Source organism: Dinoponera quadriceps, unplaced genomic scaffold, assembly GCF_001313825.1.
Source record: "Dinoponera quadriceps isolate SergipeBrazil2010 unplaced genomic scaffold, ASM131382v1 scaffold163, whole genome shotgun sequence".
Classification (NCBI taxonomy): Eukaryota; Metazoa; Arthropoda; class Insecta; order Hymenoptera; family Formicidae; genus Dinoponera; species Dinoponera quadriceps.
In genome coordinates, this window is record NW_014554384.1 from 1,642,432 (window position 1) to 1,662,689 (window position 20,258).

The following is a 20,258-nucleotide window of genomic DNA, read 5'->3' on the forward strand; positions in this document are numbered from 1 at the left end:
ATATATATATATATATGTACACACATATGTGTGTGTGTATGTGTGTGTGTGTCTATACATGTATGTATAATGATTCTTATCAATTACCCCTCCGTGAATGCTATTTACAAAATTTACGCGTCTAAATCTTTAATCTATTTACAACCATGGAGTGCGCCCGGCCGCCGTGCCCGCATAACCGACGAATAAGGCCCCGCGCGCCCACCGTTCTCATTTTTCCACTCTCTTTCGCTCCTGCCTCCCCCCCCTCGTTGTATTTTTACTTTCGTCTTTATGCATCGCAATCCTCCCGAAATCTCTTCTTCTTGCACGTCACGTGTCTCTCCCGAATCCAACTTGTGAGTTTGTGGGGTTGCGCGGGCACGCGGCTCTGAAGTAACAAAATAAATACTGACTAGCCCGCCAAGGCGCCTCCGTGTCGACGGCAGTGGCGGTGAACAAACGAACGCTCGTTATGAAACTAGAAAAGTGTGAAATCTCGCATGATACCCGTGACATTCAGCCGATAATTCACACGTGAGAGTTCGTGGAATTCTCTATTCTTCCCTGCGCACACGCGCGAATATCGTCGAGCGAGTTCAGACATTTGCAGATCGTTTCCTCCGCGTGAGAGATAAGAGTGAATAATGATTGAATGGCTTATTCTTGTTTATCACATGCAGTAACTTAATTGCGTGTTTTCCCTTCTCCTACAGAAGTAAGCGTATTCGAATAACTGTATCGCGATTGCCTTTGGGTATTTTTACGTTCTTTCCTCTCTTTCTTTCTCTCTCTCTCTCTCTCTCTCTCTCTCTCTTTCCCTCTCTCTGTTTGTCTGACTTTCGGGTAACAAGATGCTTTTCCAGACGCAACCAATGCATGCCATATAGTTTATATATATGCATCGTATAGTAAATACAGTAAGACGAGATTCGCGTTTAAGTATAATACATTTAAAATCGTCGCCGTTTCTCTAGCTACGATTTCCCTAGAAACGTGAAAAATCTAGCCGCTACAATCCTTTTAAGGCTAGTGAAAAAGCATCGTGTGATCTAAGCGTCTCGAAAGTTCTGGGTAGCCACCCCTGTCACTGGCTCAAATTATCCTAGATAAATCGTGTTAAGCCAAATTAGTCAGCGCTCACAAATGACGGAAACAATCGTTTTGCACCGTTAGTAGACATTGCCAATAGCTTCTTCACAAATATCCAGACGGTATTTGTTGGAATCTATTATAAAAGATCGACGAACACTGAATAGTCACGCTTATCACAATTTACTCACGCTCTCTTCCCCGAAATCTAAAGCAGTTCAACGTTATCTCTCTCTCTCTCTCTCTCTCAAAGTAATACGAAATGTACAAACGCGCAAAGTATGCGTATTAAGTCGGTAATGGTTTCTGTCCACAAGACGCGGAAATGCTTGCCGCGGCAAGAAGCGACGCGGCAGCCAATAAACTTATAGTTTTTGTGGAAAAACGGCACGTTGATTGGCTACCTTCGCTTCTCGCCGCGCGGCAAGCATTGCCGTGTCCTGTACGCAGAAGCCATAACGAGCGGTGCTCTCGCGGAGGAAACGGAAATCTAATGACGAAGCGCACAGCCTCAGCGTCAGTGTCAATTAGATTATTCCATCTGGATGCTCCGCCTGTTCGCCGGGACCCGGAGGACCGCCATATAACTTAAGGCCCATCTACATAAGACGCAAAACGCAGAACGCAAGTCGCAAGAAACGAGCGCTGGCCGCAAGATTTCTACGTCTACGTAATCTACATAGATACGTAGCGAACACTCTGCCTGAGCCAATGAAACAATAGAATGTCATAATAACAAGATACATCCTGATTGGTTGGTTGCTTCGACGCAAGACACGAAAATCGAAGTTCGCCTAACTTCTGTGCGTTCCGTGTATTAAAGCCTGCGACCTCTAACGGCCGGAAATACGTCATGCTACATGTCTAATCGCGCTACCTGCGTTCTGCGCCTTGCGTCTCATGTAGATGGGTCTTTACGGCGATAACCTCAGACGAAACGCAGCTGCGTTCTTCTACACCGCGCGTCACGTCACGTCACGTCGTGTCGCGTCTCGGTCGACCTGGTGCGCGATTGGCAACTGACGGCGACGGTGTCCATGAGATATGTCGAAGTGAGTATGTCCCGGTGGGTGCTGGTGGGAAGGGAACGTGTGCCTGAGAGACGCGTCCAAGATCTCAGCGGGACTCGCGCGTACGCGATTTGAGATGGCGCTCTCTTAAAGTGAATCAGGGTGATAGTTCCGTTTCCGATCAAATCCATAAAACATATATTCATGGACGACCAACAATTCATCCTCGATTAAATCTAATGAAGCGAGTCCGAAAGAAGCTCATCCTGTTCTATCGAAAAGAATTATATAAACCTCGTAGTTCATCAGGCTGATATTGGAGATTAACCCTAGAAATAACCCTTTATTCTATGCTCCTGATCCTACGGTTTTGGAGACGTTTAGCGATTAAAGAAAGGGAAATTCGAAGGCTTTTTAATGGCGACATGTATATATTTTCAAAAAATATCACACGTTGGGGAAAATTAATGGGAAACAGTGGAAAGAAGGGGTTTCTAGGATTAAAAATTGCGAATCAATGATCAGAATTCAAAACAGGGTAGACTGGATTTTGTTATCTCGGTCGGGCAAATTCTAATTTTCAATAATCTAATACGGACTTTATTTGAAAATTCTCCTAATCAGAACAAGATAGACATCTTTTTAGACTTATTTCACTAGATCTAGCGGAGGACAAATCGTTATTCATGAATGTATTTCACCGATAACTGTGAGCATTCGGTGATTTTCAGCGAAAACGATCCCATTTAGTTCTTCCTATAAACTGCATTCCGAAAATTCACTGACAGTACTGACAGTATTGTTACTGAAATCAACCTATTTCAGTTGTTTCGAGATTGCTGGTAAACTATCAATGCTTGGAAAATTGAAATGCATTTGCAATATCATGCAATATTATTAAATAACGTGCGTTCACACGATATAATCTACCTAAAGTATAAAGAGTGTGTAAAAGTGAAATTAGAATTATATCCAATCTAACACTTGCGTTAATTGGTGTGCCGAAGTATTATAAATTCTATTGAAATATATAATTTTCAAGGTTTATCATCAAATGATGAAGAAGATATTTCAAATATTTTAATGTGACACGATGGCCATTGGTGTTTATATTACGCCTGAAAAATTACATTAAAAATATGATAGCTTTCATTTCAGGTAAAGAATTTTAAAAAACACATTTAACATTTAAAGGACGAGGTGGTTTGCGAACGATTTCTATAGTTTTCAATTTAAAACTTTGAGATATGTACCATAATGATTTATAAAAAAGTTGTAACCGCTCTAGAGCCGATATATCGGCTTCCCGTCTGGAACAATTGCAAACATTTTCAGATTAAACGAACTTGTGAAGTGAAATTCGATCTTAATTATGCCTCTGGTCTCCTCCGAAAGGACAAACAATGCAGTTATGCTTCCTGTCTTCATTATCAACAGAGTTCATAACTTTCGCTTAAAATAAAAAGGCACACGTTCCATCGCGTTACGCCCGCCCTGCAGCGCTGCGCACGCATATAACTTCATTCTTACCAAAATCTCAAAGCAAATCGCCTGTAAGAGACCTACATAGCGGGAGGGGAAGAAAACTTTGGGTGGAAAGGTCCATCCAGACGAGACCAGAGGCACAATTAAAATCGAACTTCACTTCACAGGTTCGTTTAATCTTAAAATTATGCTGTAGCCTTATCGGGATGGACAAACTATATAGTTGCTCAAAGCGCGATTTGTCGTTAAATACAAATGTTATTTAATACTGAATATAAAAGTAATTAATATCACAATAGATTTTACGTAATAGCGAATAACAAACCTCAGCGTTACCAAAAGGATAAAACAGGAAATAGAAAAAAAAAACGTAAATTAACTATGCGGAAGAACTAAAGCTGTGGGGAAACTAAAAATATATATTTCACTGTACGATAACAGAACTACTATTTAGAATAATAGAACAGAGTTGCTAAATTCTATTGAATATAGAGAGATTGTAAAACCTTGCAAAGACGCAGGATTCCCTGGGCCAACCTGCAGCTCGTTTGATAAGTTTCATAACGATTTCGTACCTAGCAGCTAGCGGGAGCTGATGTTTTGATTTGGAATGCCAATAACGACATTATTCGGCAGAGAACGAAATTTGAAAAATTTTAATCGCTGAGAAGGTTTGTGCATGTTGCCTCGATTCTGATGCTAATTGAAGAATTAATTTTTTGGTGATAATACTCAGCGGTAAATCATCATAAATATGCTTGTCAGCTTTGCATTACAATTGCAGACGCCAAAACCCAAATAAAATCATAATGGGGTCTTTAAGGCTTGATAACACTGACACCCTTACAAAATCGTTGAACCAAAGGATACCAATCTTCTTATCGGAAATAAGAGAAATCGCCGAGAGTATTGTAGTAAATGTCGAGTAAGTGCCGACATTTTGTAGTTTCTAAGTTAAAAATTCAAGGAATAGTGCTTTGTCCTCATATGCTTTAATTGATGAACGGAATAGTAGCGCTTTGTCTCTATAAGTTTCTCGTAACATTGCTGATGTTTCTATGAACGTTTTACCTAATTTCACACAAAATTTGATATTTGCTCTGCTCCATCATAATTTCTCGACGAGTGTCATAAAGGTTATGTCGGTTTTATACTTGTAAAACAACCGTTAGAGGGACCTCAATTCAACTTACAGAATTTGTGAACTAAACTTCAACAAAAATAGTGCAACCTTGTTTGTACAGAGGGCGCCACTAATATTTTTTCATGTAAAGAATGATACAACATTCATGACGCCGACCGCACATCTCACCATCTTGTAGCACGCTGAAAATTTCGGGATGCAGAAGTAGTATTATCAGTACTGTCAGTATATTTTGGAACGTCTTACACCTCATTTGATTTTGATGAGAGTAAGATTTCATTGTAAAATCTATAATATTTCATTGGCTGCTATTAGCTAGGTTTTTTTCAGCGATATTGTATTAATACCACTATAAATCCAAGTGTACAGTAAGTAAATATTTATATGAATTTACACATTTCTGTGTAAATGATAAATGTATAATTTTATTTTTCGTATAAAAATTACACGCTTTACCGCATAAAGAAATAAATTTACATATTACATTGTTAAACGTTTAATATATTATAAAAAAGTGTGTAAAAATGAAGGAATGTGTATTTCCAATTGATGTAAATATGTAAAAGATACACATATATATGAAACAGTATTACATATTTTTAGGTCCTCTTACACGTGAGTTTCAAATGCAATTATGAAGAAATGTGCATTAAGTTGGGAAGGAAATTCTTATTGTTTTTTGATCAAAAGTTCGATAAAAGTATTAAAGATTTTCTCCTTAAGCAGTAAATCTAATTTTTATTGTTTTCTATATAATAAAAAAAAAAGACCGGAAGATTCTTCCAGATAATAATTATCCAAATAATGTAAATTTTCAATACAATAAATTTATCATAAAGGTATGCAATAAAAAGACAGTTTTCTCTCTATAAAATCAATTCATGGTTAATCGATTCAATATTATTAAAAATCAATATATTCATGGCCGTTAATGATATTTTTTAATAGAAAAGATGAAAAAGGATAAGAAAATGTGAAATCCTTACACGTAAATCCCACGTTTTAAACATGTAATTTAATATAATATAAGCCTGTAAAATGTACGTACGCGCGCGTATGTAACCGCGTTGAGTAACACAGATAAAACGTGTGGCAAGACAATATGCGTAAAAGTGCGTGAAATACGACTGCACGATTACATCGGTGTGCGCAGAAATGACACACTTGAATTTACAGTGCGATTGCAGTGCTATACTTGCACAAGCGCTTTTCCAACGTTTTCGAACGATGATACACTGATTTCACTTTAGAGAGCGATGGTCCGTTCTTACGCCACTACAAGGCTGTCAGCCGACGGCCAGGAAGGCGCGTGTCACGTGTTTTGGACACGCAGGTAAACGTCCTCCGGCTGACTGAGGAGGTGGTGTATCTGCTGCATGGTGCAGAGCGGACAGACCTCGTCCTCGGTGCCGTCGGCGACGAGCCTCCTGGCGGCGCCGGGCGCCCTCCTGCTGCCGCCGGCCGCGTAGTCGACGATATACGAGTAGCCGTCGGAGTCGATCGAGCCGGATCGCGAGGCAGTCGGTCTTACTCGCTTGCAGGCGGGATTAACGGCGACCTCGGCGTGCCTCGCGGACTCTAACTCCGAGTCCTTGAAGTCTATGTAGGAATAGCCTTCGGAGTCGACCGAGGGCCGCCTGCGAGCAGCGATCACTGGCCCGTTCGACGGGCTCGACGGCGGCCGCGCAGGGGAGGCACGGCGCCTCGCGGCGGCACGGTGGGTGGGAGTAATGGGGATGCCGGAGTCGCGAGGCCTCGCGGGGACTCGTGTGTCGGCCGGGTAACCGTCGGAGACCAGGCTGACATCGAGCTCCCGGCAAGGCGCGAATTCTCCGAGCGGGCTCGCCGGGGATGACGGCCCGGCAGTTGCGAGCAGAGGGGGCGAGAGAGGCCGTTGGCTCGTGATTAGGGCGTTCTGCGTGGCCAGCAGCAAATGGCTGTCCCGCAGGAAGTTGCTCTCGTTTCGCAACAACGGACTGCTCGGACCGCGGCTCGGCCGAGGGGGCGACTGGGAAGCGATCGACAAGGGGACCCCTTGCGATTTGGCCAAGAGAGCCCGCGGGGTCCGATAGCCGCCCAGGACCGCCCGCGACGGCTTGTCCTGGACGCGCAGTATCGACCTGGGGTCGCGGTAGTCGAGATAGTCGAGGTGGTGCGGCTGTTGCGGTCGTTCCCTGCGTGGTAGTAGCGGTGGTTCGCGTGGCGCCGCGGGATTTCGTACCTCGATCGTCGGCGCTTGGCCGCCGTGGTGGCCCGCCGTCGCCGTCGGCAGGTGGTTGTGCAACTGCGAGTGCGACATCGCGTCCGGCAGGTCCTCGTAGAGAACGGCACCTGCGGCGTTGCCGCCGCCGCCTGGCCCGTGCGCCTGGCCGTCAGGTAGCATGCGACCCCGACCGCCGACTGCCGCCGCGCCCGCCGCGCTCTTGCACGGCAGCAGATTTTGCACTTTCCGCTTATGCCTGTAACAGAAAAGTAGACATCGCATTGTCAATCGAACGGCTCGGACGTGGAAGATTCTTGCGGGCGCTGCGAAGATATCTTAGCTTCCGACTCTCCGGGCGTGAAACCCGTCTAAATCGCCAGGTTCATCGGTTTTCCATCAAGGGCTATGTTCAGTAGAGTTATCGGTTTCCATCTGGTCAAGTAAGACGAGGAGAAAGTGGGATATCGAGGGCAACAATATCTAAGACAATTGTCGATATCGATTATCAAAAGTGCTTGGAATACAGTATCTGGAGCCATTCTAGAATCGTTTAACACTTTGCGTAGTCCGCGTTCTGAATATGAAGTTGTCACGCTCTCTAACTCGAGCATTGAGTCTATATTGAGAAAAAGTGCTGCCGTTCAAATAATATTTATTTGATCCGGTAAAATGATTACTCCAATACTTTTTAGCAAATCTTTAGTAGTAGTGGACATATAATTGACTATATGCAATATGATATTTCCTTTGTATAAATGAAAAGATTTACTTATTTATTTCTATGTGTTAAAACAATTGCAAAAAACATTAAATTTATAATACTGAAAATATTAGGATTTATTAAAAAAAAATATTTACAGAAAAATAGAAATTTAAAAGGTTTCTTTAGTGGAAAAGGAAAATTACATAATTGTGAATAAGTACTCACATTTTAGAATTTTATACTTACATAATTCATTAATTCAGCAATTCAGTAATTCATTTACAAATTAAGATATTACTCAAGTATTGCTCAAGTATTTATCACAAGCTCTTAAATTGTTCAAAATATTACTTGATTTAAGAAGCTGAAAAACATTACGTTTACTTGATTTTAGCACTTTTTTCTGTGTATGATTCATACTTAGCCGTACTTTTCTGCCAAACTAGAAATATTTAGTTGCAAGCAACTATCATAGACGCATCATCTTATTTATCTTTGTGTGATAAATATGTGTATAGTTGATATGACTTATTATTTTGGTGTATCAATTACATCAATATAATTGCCGGTGTTGGTTATAGCAATTAGAACTTGGTTGAGAAGTCCATATTGTAAAGTAGCGATGTTAGAAAATAAAGGTAACTCACTACCCTAAACATAAGAATATAGTGAGTTGGACTCACTGTTTGCCGATCATCGTGATGAAGCGAGAGCGACCGTGTACTAAAATAGATAGGCGACCGACCCGAGTAATTATAATGAATAATAAATAGCGTGCGTCTGTATTGTTCTAATAAAGGGGAAAAAGCAATTTCGTAATTTTCACTTGTTTCATCGATAGGCGTGTGATATGATTCCCGCAGACTCAAAAAGTTAAATTCGGTCAGTCGGCACAATTCTATACGTCACTAGGTTTTCATTTGGAATACCATCTCGGAAAGCTCGCAGTGAATTCCTCAAGTTGGACGAGCGGAGGATGTTGATATTCTACTTTGCTCTCCTCCTCTTCATCCTCCTCATCCTCTTCTTCCTTTTCCTTTTCCTACCCCTGCTGCCAACCAGCTCCCGTCGACACACCAGATTAGTTGGGAGCTCGTTGCAATTGTTTGTACAAGCGGGCGCTTTGCTGTGGGCGCGCTCGAGAGCTTTCCTCGGTGTAAACTTTAATGAATCAGGCACTGCGTTTGCCTATCAGCGTCGTTTTACATGTATACTGGGTGTCCGTTGCACTTCTTTTCAGTTTTGTATTCCCAGCCCTTCGGATTCAGAGAGTTGATTTTCAGTCGGTGGAAGAATCATCGAAATTCGACGCGAATTATAAACGATCGAATACGGAACGATTCTCCTTTTAGCGAATTAAAGGTGAGTCACGAGTGAAGGTGAAACTGAAAGCCACGAAGAATTCTCGAGTCGAAATTTTAGTTCTACGTTAAGTCTTCAAAGGTTCTCTCCGTTGTGCTATTTTGATGCTACAAATAGGATTATTCGTCGTTTTTTTCTACATCAAGACTTAATATATTAAGTTAAGAACAATATATCCATAGTATAATTTTTAGTATGTTTTGGTACTGTAGAAATTTACAATTAGAAATTTAGTCTCCCGTATTTAATGGGATGTGTTGAGTACGAGGTAATTCCTAGTCACCCGGTATAGCGAGAACTTTTCGCCGCATTCATCATCTCCTATGTGAATTAACATACGCTTGACGAACATCGCATAATAACGCGGTCGTGATTGCTACTTATTCCGTATCTGCTGAATTGTCTAAATATATGTCTTTAACATACATAAATCGGACCGGATATTCTCACCTTCAATTAGCATCATGCGTTGCACGGAACGCGGAAAATTGGCTTCTGAATCGCATTTGGTTTAATATCAAAATCGCATTCTCACGTGAAACGAAAGAAATGGACATTTATCGCTAAATTGCAGTCGTATTGCAGATAATTGTGCCTCTCGATTGCGCGCGCATGAATTCATCTTCGAGATGGCGATCATATTTTGAAGATTTCAAGGAGTGCACCATTTGTCGTATTCCAAAGTGTTTTGATAGCTGTAATTATGATTTTCAGACCCGATCTTCCCTAAATAATTTTCACGTTGACCAGTGTAATTAATAGTTACGATGCACGAATATTCGGATATAATGTGCCTGATTGTAAATTTTTTATATCACTATGGCTAAGGAATGAGTGTGCATTGATGGAATCTTTTATACTAAAAGATCACAAGAAATGAGGGAAATTTGAATTCGGTGCGTCGAGTTGCGTTGGCGGGCGAGTTTCGCGCACCTCGCGCTCGTACGTACGCGTTTCTGATCTGTCCATCACAGTCACAGTCGTCTGTCTACATGGCGTACGCTAATCACGGGTCGCGGGCTAAAGCGTTTTAAACTCGGCTCGTCCGACTGAGGGGATTCACTTATCCGGGAGGATTCGCGGTATAAACGCCGGCTGACGAGGGTCGCGAGCTCTGCCGACCGGAGATAATGACGCTGAAACATACGGCCTTGATCTCCGCCGTTACAGCTTCCTTCTTTCTTGAGGGATTTCTTTGTCAACACTACGCAATGTCGACGTCACGTAGTCGTAAATCACGAGAGAAAGGAGAGAGATAGATAGATAGAGGAAGAGAGAGAGAGAGAGAGAGAGAGAAAGAGAGAGTGGGTGAGGGAGGGGGGGGAGGGGTTTATCGGACAAAAATTTGTATCGTAGATCGAAGAATTCTGTAAAATCATATCTTTACATTCGTCTTAGAAAGATTCTTCGAACAGATGCATCGTGCATTGAGAAAAATGTTTAGCATTTGGAATTATAATAATTACCTAACTGAAATAATTATAATTCGGAAGATTATTTTCTATATTATCACATACACTATAGTAAGCCTGACTACATTACATACATGATCGTTGACAATAATTTTATATGCGTTGCAACTGTATTGTTTGATGTCAGCAGCGTATACCCAAAATTCTCGCGAAATACGTCGAATTCAAAGGATACGTCCGTAAAATGACACGACCGAGCGATCGAGCACATCGCTACATTTTTCTAAATTGTTCTTCCAATTATAATTCATTCACCATGATGATTATAGATACAAATACGAAATATTTTTCTCTCAATGTAGGGATGTAGGATTTTTCTCAATACGCCGCGAGAGAAGAGGAGCAAAACGCGCGTGACAACAATCTCGGTGAAGAGACCGGCACAGATTTTTCCTCGTAATTATTTTTCGCTCATATACGCTCTAACTCTTAAATACGAAGCTGAAGATTAAACGCAACGGGAACTTCTCCGATTTGCGGTGCTTCGCCGATCCCGGCCGTCTTAAATCTTTCAACGTCTCGCGACCGCGCGCAGACACCGACGGTATCTGCATGTACATGTTCATGTATATTCAAAGACGGGCGCGCCGATGGGGCAAAGTAGTTTACCCTTCAAGTTTTAATTATCTAATTAACTCCGTCAGTTCGATAATATTTGCCCGTGTAATTAAACTGCAAACTAAGGTTAACAACTCGCGATGCATTTGCGGCAGTAGGTCGAGGTGGAGCTGGTGGAAAACGAGGAAATCGACATATTTCAAATGAGAAATGCCGGTAAAAGAGGAAGCAGTGTGAAGACGGCGAGGCGGTGAGGAAGGGACGAGAATCATCACGTGGCGGGCAAGGAGAGAAGACGGCGCTAAGACGGTGTGAAAGTACCGGACCGATCGATTATGGGATCGCTGAATACGAAACTCTTACTTCTTGCACAAACATCGTACGAGCAAGATTCGTAGGTGACCCAAGCATATATTACGTCAGCCTTCTCCCTAAAGGACTTTTCTCTTGACGCAAGAAAGTATAATCGCTATAAAATTGCGTTGGAATGAATGAGGTCACTAAATTAATTATTTATAATAATTAATTTAATCTACGATTTATGCGCTTTCATATCTAGGTAACTTCGATTTTTGCGCCGCAACCCCTAAAGGATTTCTCTCGATGCAAAGGCCGTAATAATAAAATTAGCAAAAAATTTCTTTAAAATGAAGAAGATCGTTAAAACGTATAAGCACACAATTATATATCTTTGCTATTTATTTTGTAATAGTTAAGGAGAAATTAACTGGTTAGAAACTGATCAAAAACTGATATAAAATTGCTCGTGAAATTTGCCAAAAATTGTTTAGAAACTAGTCAAATACTGCTTAGAAACTGGTTAAAATGCAATTGAAAACTGATTAAAAACTGTGTAGTTTTACTGTCCAGTTTTTGATGAAGTGAGCTTCGACCAAACCTGTAAAATTCTGTAAATTTCGCCAAGAAAACTGGTCAAAAACTAGCTAGTTACCGGAATTCATGGTCAGTTACTGGTCAGAAACTAGATGAATTTCTACTTGGGCTATAAAAAGGACATGTCTCTAGGACGTGTCTCCATAACTAACTTATCGCTTCGAGTGTGCCTTGGTTAAATCGTCACGCTCTACTTGATCCCGCGACAGAGTTTCACCGACAGAGCATCTACATCCCCATCAGAACAGTGGATGTCACGTTTTCGCCGGTAGCGTTAATTCTTTCCCCTACGCTTCGACGTCATCGTAATGATTTTTCATTACGTTCGCTCGCTCGACTGTCCGTCTCGCCCCGTTCTTCCATTTCCTAATGGATTTCATTTAGTCATGATGATACGAGGAATGGCGGTCGAATGGTGGTCGAAGGGGGACGAGGAAAAGCTTGGCTGGCGGAGAACACAGAAGCTCTTAAAGCCGGTTTCACATCCTCCGCCGTCGTCTTTGTAAGCAGACGAGAATCCAATCGAGTTTCCGCGAACAAATTGAAGTCTCGACGCACGAAAGATTTCAATAATAGAAACATCTTTCGCATATATGTGTGTATTAATTTCTCAAACGATATTCCTTTTATTTATCGAAGAGCTGAGAGCGCGAGAAAAATATTTCCCATACTCGTAACGGGACGTTCTCGTAACCGGAGATTCTTTAGAAATAAGGAAGCACTTCGTGAAGGACGATGAGATCCCTCCGACATCTTCCTGTCGTCCGTGCGACGGAATTCCCAGTATAAAAACGACCCAAGTGTACGCATCACGAAGACGCGAGAAAACGTAAACGGCGCATGCGACGCGCCGCTGCTCCTCGGCTTCTTCCCCGGGGGTAGGGAAAGGGGGAGGGGATGACGAAGTGAATTCGCTCTACGCTAAGCGCTGAATAGGTCATTTAAACCGAGCTTTTAACTGGGGCTAATTAACTGCCGTCCCCCACTCTCACCCACTGCAGCAGCAAGCTCGCTTTTGCGCTTTCGCGTTCTCAGTCGCATCTCCTGCGACCTTCTCCCCGTATAGCTCGTCGTATGCAGCCGGCGTCACGTGGCAGTGGTCTGTCGATCGTTCGGTTGTATCTTCGGAGTGTGCCCGCGGCATATCATAAATCGACGCGGAAATAATACGGAACGTGGATAACCGAAGTGTTGGCACGAGCAGCCGTGCTTAAAGTGGCGATTGTCATTGTCGAAACTTCATTAATTATCGACGTTTCTCGCCGATTATTAAGATTAACACCGGTATACGACGGTAAACTGCAAACTGATGTATATATAACCGGCATTATATATGCTATACCATTTTCTAGATCGAAAATTAAATGATTTTCAGTCTTATATATAATTCTTGCACATATCAAATTAATGCATAAAAAGCTAATAATGCCATTTGAAAACTAATAATCGCTCCTCAAAATCACGGAATACACGTGTATCAGCTTCTTTTTTTTTATTTTGTTGTCTTCAGGATATTTCGTTGTATCAACTTAAATTACACCCTGTATACATATAATATAAGTCTTGAATTGATATTAATTTTTTCCGCAAACCAACGAAAGGCTCGAAATATTTCAAACTCGTCTAATTAGCTGTAAGAATTTTATCGAAAATAATTTTACGTTGAATTTCAACATTCGTTGTCTTTCCTCTATGACTGTCTGTTTTGTTTAACAATTCGATAGTCTTAAAGCGAATCGCAGCAGCAAATTTAGACACGATGATAGAGATATGTAGAGGCATGAATTAGCGGACGGTACCGGAGGGTCGTATCCGGTATAGCATTGGTACCGGCAGTACAAGGCCAGTTATAAAGCCAAACCGAGACATTCGGAGATCTCGAAGTTTAGCCGCTTTTCTCACACGCTCGAGTCTCCGTGAGCTCCTCAAAACTATAAATTTTACATATCAATGCGCGGTGAATACACCCCGGGCCGTCGACTCGATAAACGACTTTCAGCTGTAGTCCACCCCCTCGACACACCCTGTGAGTCCCATTTTCCCCGCCGATATGTAGCTACACCCATTTGGAGATGTTTAAATTTAATAGTAGCGTATCGATAGTTTGTCATGTTCGGCGCAGTTCGCAAATACAACTAGCAACATTTGATGGGAGACATTTCGTTGTAATTTAACAAAGCAGTCTTGCGACAACGTCGCGAGTACATTTTCGACTGAATACCGTGAGCACTGACACTGCTCGATTTCGTCGTTTCCGAGAAGATACAATTGTCGAGTTTATTTATATTATGGATCACAATTTTCTCAAGGCGACAACGAGTACGAAAGTGCGATTCGGTACGAAGGTATCGTTATTATCGTAATAATGTTCGCAGTGATTGATTAATACGCATGATTTTCTTCTCTTTCATTCTTTCCTTCAATTTGTGGCTCCAGCTACTTTTGCAAAGTTAACGCAAACTTAAGGAAGTTAAGATTGTATTCTTACAACAGATTATTGATTATGATAGTAAGAAAAAAATAAAAAGTAAAAAAATATTTATTTGGTAGGTACTGTGATAACATATTTACTTAACCCCAGATTACTAAACTGTCGTGACTTACGATGTTACTAATTATTCGTAAAAATTGCGACTGATAGAAAACACGTGGTATTAAAAAAAAAAACATTTTTATTGAAAAGTAAAAATCACGTTACAAATATTTATAATAATTAAATTTAAAAATAATTAAAAATTAAGATAACAATATTATTAAGATATAAAAGTTACTTGTCATCTTCCTGAATTTGAACACAGAGCGCAAATTGTTCGTGGTAGGAATTTGATAAAACATCAAAATCTTTACGATAGTTTAGTGATCTAGGGTTAAATTTCTTTCTCTATATTCTTTTCTTCTTGTTAGTCCTGTTGCCCCTGTTTTCGGGCCTTTGGTGACCTCTCTCATATGCCTGTGGTGCACACGTTGATTATACACAGGCAATATGGGACCTACAGTTTATATAGCCGATTCCGAACGGCACTATTTTTTAGAGAGGTTTTCTTGGCAAGGATACTTTTGAGGTGGTTTGCTATTGCTTTCCGAGAGGAGATGCGAGTGTAAATATTTTGGCTTCTGCCGGGATCGAACCCGAGACCGCTGGCATAGTAAAGGCCAATGCGCTATACTACGCTCGCTCTCCTATTTTCTTTTATTTAAATAGAATAGAATAAACATTCTTTTATTTAAATAGCACTTTTTTATTAGGATTCATAGAATAGGATTCTTTTATTTAAATAGAATAAACAATTGTTTTCATGGAAAGCTACGAAGAGACAGATTTAAGAAAATAAATATTTTTTCATCTGAGAAGAATTATTTCTTAGTGTAAACACATGTAGATTAATACAAGTAAATATTGTTAATATAGTAAATATGTTATTAGTATTTACCAAATAAATGTTAGTTTTTTAGACATGTAGAGAAAATACGATAAAAATGAAATTGCAAAATTTCTTCTTTGCCATAATAAAATCTGATTATTTTATATTATGCAATACAACACATTCAAATAAATTCAATATTTTTATAATAAGAAGTCAAACATACATAACATTGTTCAGTAAAACTATAATAATTCCGATCACAATCTCTGTATGTCCAACATTATAAAGATCATATTGTATAATTTTTACTATAATATTTTCTCCATGTTTTTTTTTCTCAACGTACTTAGATAATTAGTCAAAAAATATAGATCGAGTTCGATATTCGTATATTCCGGTACACGTACTACCTAAGCGCGTGTAACTTAAAAATAAAAAAAAAGTGAGGTTCATTAATGAACTCAATGACGGGAACAATCACGTATGCACGTTCCGACCTCCGAACAAAGACTCCAGTACCCACGATAAAATTGCACATTGTTGGCATCGAAGAATAAAATACCGATGTCTCAGGGCGTCGTGACCGTAGTTCGAAATTCGGCTCGGACGCGGTAGCACGATGTAAAATCGGATCCGTCGCATATCTACGTCTCGTACAAGGGGAAGGGGGAATATTGTTTCGCTGCTATCGCGTCGTAGGGCCGTCGTGCGTCGGTGCGCGCTTATCGGCGAGGTTTAACATGCAGCGAGCATTATTCCGGTTCAGTCATGCGACAGGGCAGGCCGGTTATCAGTGGCGGGCTCGTCGAGGTCCTCATCGATCCTTACCCTCGATTCTCCACGCCTGGAGCAGTCTTTCGTGGATGGGCTTTCGCCCGAAACCCTTTATGACCGCGAGTTCACCCTCTCTCTCTCTCCCTCTCTCTCCCTCCCTGTTTCCCCTCGAGTTTACGGTCGTGAATAAAAAAAAAGTGATTTATTCCCGCGATACCCGCTGCGCGAGAGAAGAGGAGAGGTAGAGGAGGATACTCGGGATACTCGAATCTTTGCTGCGCAACGTTTTCCATTTCCGATATCTAGCTGGAACTACAAAGCGCACACCGGCTGCAAATATGCCGCCGGTACCGGGGGTTTCAGCGACCGTCGTTTTCTTATTTAACGCTTAAGAGCGCGGGGTACGTCGCGGCTGATGTGCTTTTGATACTCGGATGCCCGCGCTCTCCCGTAAAATATCTCGCGTTGCGAATGCACATCTCATACATATCATTCTTTGAGTTTTCAAATGGGAAATAGATATCGGGGGAATTCCTTCCTCCGCCCGCCTCCCGACTCCGTCGACCCGTCGTCCCCGCCGCAGTTTCGTCGTCGAGTTAGTTATTACGCGATCGTGATTCGCTGTAACGCTGAATTCGCCGGTAAAATATATTCACATGCGGGTGGATCAAACGAGACGCGAAAAAAATGCAAACGCGCGTAAAAGCGCGGCTCGCTTCGGAGATTTTTCAAGAATTATCGAGTCGCGCGAGCGTGTATATGACGCGCATTTAAAATATGCGGCCATTCGAGGGTGGTTGCACCCCACAGGGGTCGATCGATGGCCTTGCACCGGCAGCGAGAAACAGCGAGGTAGACCTTTACGGACCGCAATTTTTTCAAGGTAGGTTCAACGAGCATGAGGGTGTGGCTGACAGGGATAGTTGTCAGCCAAAGCAGTTTAATCTTCGTAGGAACGTGCTGCTTCAACAGAGGGTGCCGGTGGTTTCAGACTACTATCACCATCGTCACTAACAATTTATACTATATTTATGGTTTTCTTGACTATAAGTTTTTAACTATGTTCTATAGTTTTAAATATCATATATTTTTCTCTCGGTGTTCGCGAGAAAAAGAATCGACGAAGCGCCAAGTATTGTGAATAATCGATAAAAGATGGTGCTCGCATATTCGTCGTTTTTGAAGACCAAAATGATACGTCGAAAGAAAATGATAAAAGTAGCAGGGAATAGATATATTCATTTCGATACATACAAGATGTGCTTTGAAATTTACTGCCAGTACTAAAAATCTATAGTTTATGTTACGTATACTACTGGATTTTCGATATTGACTGTGAATATCGAAACGCAGCCACACTGATAGAAAATTATCGTTACTTTCGGTGCCAATCATATTTTATAGTAGTAACAATATGTATTTAAGGTTATTATCACTGATACTATGATAGTTAGTAAAAAAAATGGTTTTCCTAAATACCTTTATGGTGAAAATAGAAAAGTGAATATGTTTGGTACCAAGAATAATTCTAATTTTCTATCAGTATATACGTACGCGTTTCATCCTGGCCGTGGCGAGGGTAACGACAAATTTTCGACCGCCGCGCCACGCCGGCAAATGTTACCGACAAGTTTACACCAGATATTTTCACCTCCGGATAAGTCTGGTGGCGCGATGGTGACCAATAACATGTGGTTTCGTGCGCAAATTTGCACTATCCGGATGCGAGACCGCTGGAAAAACCGCTGCGGTTGAATTGAGCTCGCGACGCCCGCTAACAATATATTTAATACGCTATCCATTGCCTAATTCGTTGCAACTCGATTATGCAACATTAACAGAACGTCAAACAGAGATATCTCGTTGCGTAGTTGGGCGAGCAACAATTTGGTGAAGAAAATTGACGACGTATGTACAACTGCCCTAAGTCTCGTTAAATCATAATTTTTTTCATAATTCCGAATAGGAGTCAAGGATATTTTCCTTCCCCATCTTCGTAGTGAGGTTCAAATCCTTATTTCATCATTGGAATTTATGGAAGATTCTTTTCTCGCATCATACAAAACAAAAACGTCGAAACAAGCTAATTTTCCCGTATGCCATCGCACTCGAGTTTAATAGTATAAATTGGTAAAATATGATCGAGAACTTGCATTTTATCTCGTGGATTAATAAATAGCTCTAAATCACCGTGAAATGTCACAAGAGCTATTTCCGTTAAAAATGCGGGACGGATGTAGATGGAGTTATACGTCCATTTGCGTTATTAGCGCGCGGAATAACGTGAACGGAAGTTTCCGGTATTTTTCACCAATTCATGCTATCAAGCGCGAATGCTGGCATATGAAGAAACGTACGAATTTATTTCGATATATTTGGGAGAGAAAAATTATATCAAGCTTCTTACGTTAATAATTCAGTACGGTTATCCAATTCGGAATCAGTAGCTTTAACAGATGTGAAGTTACGATAACGAAAGCAAATCAACGAATTCAGAGCGTCAATTTTAATTCCGGTACGGACCGATCTCGCTGAACAGAATTTTTTGTTTAAATTTACAGATTAAATGAATTTAGTGAATGGGCAGCTTGGATATGACTGAATTTCCGGAATATTTTGCACACATCTTTCGAACATAATTTGCATCGCACGAAACGTCAATAAATATTTCAATGAGAAGTATCCCGTAAATTCGAGTTCGCATTTATTAAAAGCATTAATCGCGTGACGAGAACAGCGTGGGTTTCGAGCGAGATACCTAATTCTGGATTACACGAATTTTATTTATATAAGCAAATTTAAACAATTTCGGGAACGCATTAACCAGTGCGAATCAGTGGGAAGCGCGTTTGCAGTTCACCGCGATGTAGTTTCGGCACACCCGGGCTTCCATTTGCAGGATAGTTCTCGGAGAGACGCTAACAGCTACCCTCGTGATACGTAAGTTACGCTCTGTAAAGCCGGCAATCTCGAAAGCCGGAAATCCAACAAATATGTAACGCAGCATTAGCGGCGGTAATTCACAAAACTCCTTCGTCTAATTCGCAGGATGGATTCAACGAGCGCGTTTAATTCAATTTCAAATATACCAAATTAATCACCGGCTGATTATGAAAATCCGCATTTGAAGCCGCTGAATTATTAAGACTTTAGAATCGAGTATCCGCACGGCATTCTTTCCTCCTTCCGCAGATACGTATTATCGGAGAACGATACAATTAAGTTTTCCACTCGCGGAAAACTTAAACAGCAATGATCGGAAAATCGACTCCTCCAGGAATTCAAGTTCCAATTTCGGCGATCGCCCCCTCGAACATTTTCTAGAGCCGCTCTCCCACGTACAGTAACTCTCTATTCCTCGTGGAAACTCTAAGAAAGAAGCACGAGAGCGGAGGGTGCGCGAAATGCGAGGAGGTTAATGAGCAAATATAATTATGGGTTACGAAATACTGGGCCAACGGGACAGGGATCAGGGATCCAAACGAGTTCCGAAGCTGTTTCGAAGTTTCTTAAGCAGTCGAGTCCCCCTCTCGCCGCAACTTCTACCCCTCTACCTCACCCTCCAAACTGATTGCGGCACGAGAGAACGAGGCTGCTTAATATTTGACGCGCTAACACGAAAATCCTACGGGGTTGATATTTCGGTTAGGGGGAATGCGCCGGGGGTAGTTGGCGGAGCGAACCGATGAAAGTCTAAAGGGAGGAAAGCTAATCCGGGGGCTTGTTTATACGTACGCGGAAGGACGCAGAGTGGAAGGGAACGCCCAGCGACGCTCCTTGATTGAAACAGCGCAGACATTTAAATTGCGAAAGTTTATGAATAAATTTGTATGCTAAGGCCGCGGAAGAGGCACGGCCGCCTTTTTCGGGATGGCCGCGGGAGTAGGTGGGATTTGCCTAATGAGCGAACGTTCGTGAAGTAAAGCACGGACTTTCAGAGAGAGAGAGGGCTTCCAGGACGCAGGTGAGCCTTTTCTTCCTTGTTTGTAACGTTTCCAGGCGTTGGTTGCTCGATTATCCAGCGGCGAATTAGAGGGGAGGTTGAAGAAGGCCTCGCCTTCTGAATATGATGGTTTGAATGTAAGGATCTACTGAGTCGGAAGATTCACCTTGGTACAAACTTACAAATATCTGCTCGAGTATATTTTGTATACACGGAGAATTTCTCGTGGAACAGAAAACGCGGGAGGGGGGGGGGGAGGGGGGATGGTCGAAAA

At 41.6% G+C, this 20,258-nt stretch overlaps 1 protein-coding gene across 1 annotated transcript in view; it reads right to left on the reverse strand.

The window, feature by feature from the left end:
• The window catches only part of LOC106748114, a 143,634-nt gene that overhangs the window by 18,909 nt on the left and 104,467 nt on the right, over positions 1–20,258 (reverse strand). Inside the window, exon 4 of the mRNA XM_014626342.1 lies at positions 6,904–7,169. Within this exon, the coding sequence (XP_014481828.1) occupies positions 6,904–7,169 (266 nt within the window). The remainder of the gene's footprint in view (positions 1–6,903; positions 7,170–20,258) is intronic.